We start from the raw sequence: 5,240 nt of genomic DNA, 5'->3' as shown, positions 1-5,240 counted from the left end.
AAAGGATCTTCTAGACAAGTGGTGTAACCCAATACACCTTGTATTCTAGTTTTTTCTAAAAAAAAGTATACTCCCTCCCTTGCGTAGTTTTTTGAGAAAAGTCTCCAAAAATATAAGGTAATATTGCGTTGGACAACCTGTGTGGACATTTTTTTTTAGATTTTCTTGTGTTTCCTTATCTTTTGAAAACTCCTCTATTTTATCGTGTCAATTGTTCAAGATCAATCCAATCCCACCAAAACATTGTCTAGTTTTCTCTTTGTGTTTTCTTAATTTTCATGCTAAAAACTATACACCTTATATCTAGGAACGGAGGAAGTATTAGTATATGACCCACAATCTAGTATTCTATTTATTATTTTCTTGTACCATACATATATTTTTATGTACATACAAATTTTCTAGTTTTTTTGGTCAATCTATTTCATCTTTTATTTTTCTGTTTCATCCAATCATTTTATATGTCTAACTTCATTAGAAACAAAGCAAAGCATAGTTGAAGAATGTGCATCTTTGGACGTAGATCGATGCCGGAGAGTTCTGTCTTCCATTATCTACTAGACGCTAGAGTCATAAGTTCAGCTAAATATGATGCTAAGCATGATTACCATGGAAATCCGTCTTTGTACAACGACCAAAGGAAACCAGTTATTAGCACATTGTATAAGTGTAGCCTTGCCACCGATGGATCATCACTATATGATCACCGGCGCAGTGGAACGCGCTAGTCCCTCTGCTGCTCATAAATCATGATGATTCAAGCAGAGTGTAAGGTAGAAGAGACTGAATTATAGAGCTGAAGCTGAAATATCACTCCAACACCCGCACAATGCCTTGCCCAAACACCCCTCACATAACCATGTCAAGCGAGCATCCAGCCCTCCACGAGGCGTGCCAATGCCACATCCGACTCCCCGCCCTCGCGCAGCGCCTCCTTGGCCTGCCGCATGGCCGCCAGCGTCCGCTCCCGGAGAAGTCTCCCACCGTCGGAGTCCATGATCCACCTCACCTTGGACGCTACTTCGTCGGCTTCGACCACCAGATCATCCTTGTCGTAGCCTTCCACAGCCACGGCGAGACCCATCTCCTCCTCTAGGAACACCCTGTTCATCCGTTGCTCCGCGTAGAGCGGCCAGGCAACCATGGGCACGCCTGCCATGACCGACTCTAAAACGGAGTTCCAGCCGCAGTGCGTAACGAACCCACCCACGGCATCGTGCGCCAGCACGTCGCGCTGCGGCGCCCACGACTTGACGATGAGACCCGTGCCCTTGGTCCGGTCGAGGAAGCCCGGTGGGAGGAGAGCGTCGAGGTCCGGCTCCGGCGTCTTCTGGAACTTCATGGCCGGGTCGTCGCTGGGTGGACTCCGCACAACCCACAAAAACCTCTGGCCGCTCGCCTCCAGGCCCGTGGCTATCTCCCTGATCTGCCTGGCGCTGAACAGGCCGAGGCTGCCGAAGCAGAGGAACACGACGCTGCCCTTGGGCTGCGAGTCCAGCCAGGCGAGGCACTCCCCGCCGCGCTTCACGCCCACCTCCTCCTGCTTTACCAGCGGCCCGATGCAGTAGACCGGGGGCGTCGGGAAGCCGGGCGGCGTGCAGAGGCCGGCGCCGACCGCGTCGAGGGCGCGCGGCTCGAGCGAGCGGCAGGTGTTGACGATGATGCCCTGGGAGCGGCACAGGTAAAGCGACGCGCTCAGGAACCCTTGGTACGCCGCGTCGTCGCGGTCCATGACCGGCTTGGGTGTGTGGGACGCCGGAAGCGAGGTGACCCCTGGTACGTGGAGGAGCTCCTCGCCCAGGTCTCGGAAGCTGGCCGCGGTCTGAGCGTGCAGGACCGGGAGATGCAGGAAGAAAGCAAGAACCTCGGCGCCAGATGTGTAGAAGAAGTAGGCGGGGATGCGAAGCTCCGCGGCGACATCGAGGGCGACGCCGCAGAACGTGTCCACGACGAGGACGGCAGGGGAGGGAGTGGCGGAGGTGAGGAAGTCACGGAGGTGGGGGTTGGAGGCGCGGGCGACCTCGAAGGTTATCGCCTCGGGGTAGTTGGAGTGAACGGGCGGGAGGTCGACGTGCGGGAAGCAGTGGAAGGAGATGGAGGGGTTGGCGGCGGTGACGCCAGCGAGGAAAGGCCCCCTGGCGTCGGTGTCCTCGAACGGCAGACTCGCGATGACCATGGTGACGGCGAGGCCGCGGGCGGCGAAGAGCTTTCCGAGCTCGATCATGGATACAAGGTGGCCCATGCCGGGCGAAGGGTACAGAACCACATGCTTCTGCTTGGGTGCCGTGGTGGTGGTGGTGGTTGCGTCGCCGTCCATCGCGGCTTGTTGGCTTCCGGAGCGGCGCGGCGCCGGTGTGTGCTTGGCAGCGTGCTCGGAACGATCGAGTGGTGGAGATGACGATTGACGAACGAAACCCAGCAGTTATAGATGACTAGAGGTGCGAGCACAACGCAGTGGTATGAGTGGCCACTTTCAGTTTTTGCCAGCCAGGAAAACAGTAATGCCCGGCCCCGGTGTGAAGCATGACAATTTTTCGCTCTCAACAGTGTTTGGCGCCTTCCTCTTTCCACATCAACCTCAACAGTGTTTGGCGCCTTCCTCTTTCCACATCAACGAGGGTCATGTCATATTCGAGAGGGAGGACGCATCACGCATGCTGGTACGTTTGGTTTGTTGCATTATCATGTCTGTCACCGTGTGTACTGCACCCGTTTCAAGACCCTTGATGATATCCTACATGGCGTTTAAGATTCCAAAACCTCCTTTTAAAGGCAACTTCACCTACAGGAGTGAAGTCAGCAGTGATGTCACCCATGTGGTGACCAATTCTTTCACAAAATTATGAAATAAATCTGAAACATAACTGAAACGCAAATATTTTTGTGAAAAAACCCGGAGTGACGTCAGCAGTGAGGCAGTGATGTCATCAGTTTCACTTTTGTTTCATAAAAGTTTCACTTGTGTTTCAATCATTAATTTTATATTATGCAAATATCAAAAGACTCACCAATCTCAAAGCAGCGAGTGGACGGTAAATGTGGCACCGATAGGTACCATTGCCGGTAAAATCGTTGTGTTCGTTTAAGATCACTTCTGGATCGATTTGTCTTTTTTAGATCAAAGGGATTTCACCGCTAGATCTTAAATTAATAAAGCTAACAAAATATTTACAAACACATAGCATACTGTTTGTGATACCAACAAAGAGTTATAGACCACCCCAGGTCTTGCAAAAAACTAACAAGGTTCTGTATCACATCACAACTACTTCCTCTACTCACAAATATAAGACATTTTAGATATTTCAAAGTGAGCTAGATACACATCATAATGAGTGAATCTACACACACCAAGAGTAGACTAGATACATACCAAACTAGACGAATTCACTAAAAAGTAAAACATCTTATATTAGTGAAACAGAGGGAGTAATACATAAACTGGTAAGTAGTAGATACATCAGCAGGAGCAGGGTCGGTGATGATGGTATAATCTTGGTAGAGTTTGCGCACCAGCTCCAATGTCAACTTTGCGATGCCGGCGTCCTTACTTCTGAACAGAGGTCACCATTTCTGCATAAAGATGATTGATTTGAAAACACTCTCATCAGGGAAACATTCTTAATAGAAAATTAGTTTCGAATGTGCTAGAGCGCCTAGCTCTGAGCAGCAAACATGACCCGAATAATGGTCAAGCTTTTGGCGAGAACCACAAAATCGTGTTAAGAAATGAGCAAAAGAGCCTGGGTTCCAATTCACACCTAGTATGTCACGGAGCCCACTCCACATGAATTTAGGGACGGCACAAGAGAAAAAGATATCGAGGCTGAATTTAGCAATAACTTAGCACAATACATTCTGAAAAGAAAAGAAAGCAAGGAAAGTTAGAAACTTAATAAATGCAACATCTTATGTTTATATTTATGGTACTCCCTCCATACCGGATTAATGGGCAAATACATACTTTGAGAAACAAGTTTGACTACTAATTTGGTCCATAAAATATAAGATATATATCACCAAAATTATATTATTGGAAATATTTTTTGAATACGAATCCAATGGTATAATTTTTGTGGCATATATCTCATTTTATGTTGACCAAATTTGTAGTCAAATTTATTTCTCGAAGTACGTAATTGCTCATTAATCTGGTATAGAGGGAGTACTCCTATTGGTCGTGCAATCCACGCCCCCTCAAAATGTGGTAAACTTACCACTTTTATCTCTCTTGATTGTTAGCCAAGATCAATTTCAACTCTCGTTTTCACCACCTTTTTTTAACAAATAAAGCATTAATACCTAGAGCCAGCATATTATGTATGTATAAGGTCAACCATACGTTCAGCACATGGACAAGAAAAAAAAATTATAGGCAAATATAGAAAATATGTAACAAGAACCCCGGAAAGCTAAACAAGATTACAATCTGGTCCTTCCTGCATAAAACCGTATCTTCAGCGAGGATCCAAGCACACCAAACCCGAAGACAGTACCAGTTGTCATGTAGTTGTCATGTACGCTCGCCGCGACACCACCAAAAGCGGGAAGAAAACGCAGCGAACGTCCTATTCAATGTGCCCTTCTTCCAACAGCGTCACCATGGCATGAAGGTAAAAGCAGAGCCAAGTTGGAAGGCAATTTTAATCTTATTTTTTAAACATTAATTTTTACCTATAAAGGCTGAAACTTCGAGCGGCTGATACCACAGTGGGCGGAAGATTGTACGTCGGAAACCGGGTTTCCCTACTTCCATGTACCCGCTTATTAGCGTGCGATTGTATCTTACGCACGCACAGGTGGGTTGATACGGGCTTGGCCCATCTGTACGAATGCAGCACAACAACATACCGTTCGCTCTCCGCTTAGAAAAAAGCTACATATTGTTCGCGCTTTACGACAGTGAGATTTCACATAGGAGAATTTACACGGATTTAAATATTCAAAAGTTGGCACAATTTAAATTTAAAATTTGCTCGAAATTTAATTTTCTTGAAATTGAAATTTCCTAGAATTTAAAATTTGCTCGAATTTGAAATTTTCTCAAAACTGAAATTTGTTCGAAATTGAAATTTTCTTTTAAAATATTCAAATTAAAATATGTTCAAAACATAAGAAAGAAACAGAAAAAACAAAAAATAGAAAATGAAAAAACGAAAAGAAACCGAAGTAAATAGACAAAACCTAGCAAAAACGAAATAACGAAAAAAAAAACACCGGAACCTCCCTGAAGGTTCCTA

General features: G+C 46.2%; 1 protein-coding gene across 1 annotated transcript; it reads right to left on the bottom strand.

The window, feature by feature from the left end:
- Positions 1-632: 632 nt before the first annotated feature.
- Positions 633-2,393, bottom strand: LOC124692542 (UDP-glycosyltransferase 88F3-like). Its single transcript, XM_047225939.1, has one exon. The coding sequence runs from the start codon at positions 2,315-2,317 to the stop codon at positions 863-865; it is 1,455 nt and encodes a 484-aa protein (XP_047081895.1). The 5' UTR covers positions 2,318-2,393; the 3' UTR covers positions 633-862.
- Between the last annotated feature and the right edge of the window lie 2,847 nt (positions 2,394-5,240).

This window comes from Lolium rigidum, chromosome 2 (genome assembly GCF_022539505.1).
Source record: "Lolium rigidum isolate FL_2022 chromosome 2, APGP_CSIRO_Lrig_0.1, whole genome shotgun sequence".
Lineage (NCBI taxonomy): Eukaryota > Viridiplantae > Streptophyta > Magnoliopsida > Poales > Poaceae > Lolium > Lolium rigidum.
The sequence above is the reverse complement of the archived record's forward strand: the minus strand, read 5'-3'. Positions and strand labels throughout refer to the sequence as shown.

Coding starts and splice junctions, on each gene's coding strand:
- LOC124692542 (XM_047225939.1), bottom strand. CDS start 2,317: ATGGACGGCGACGCAACCACCACCACCACCACGGCACCCAAGCAGAAG.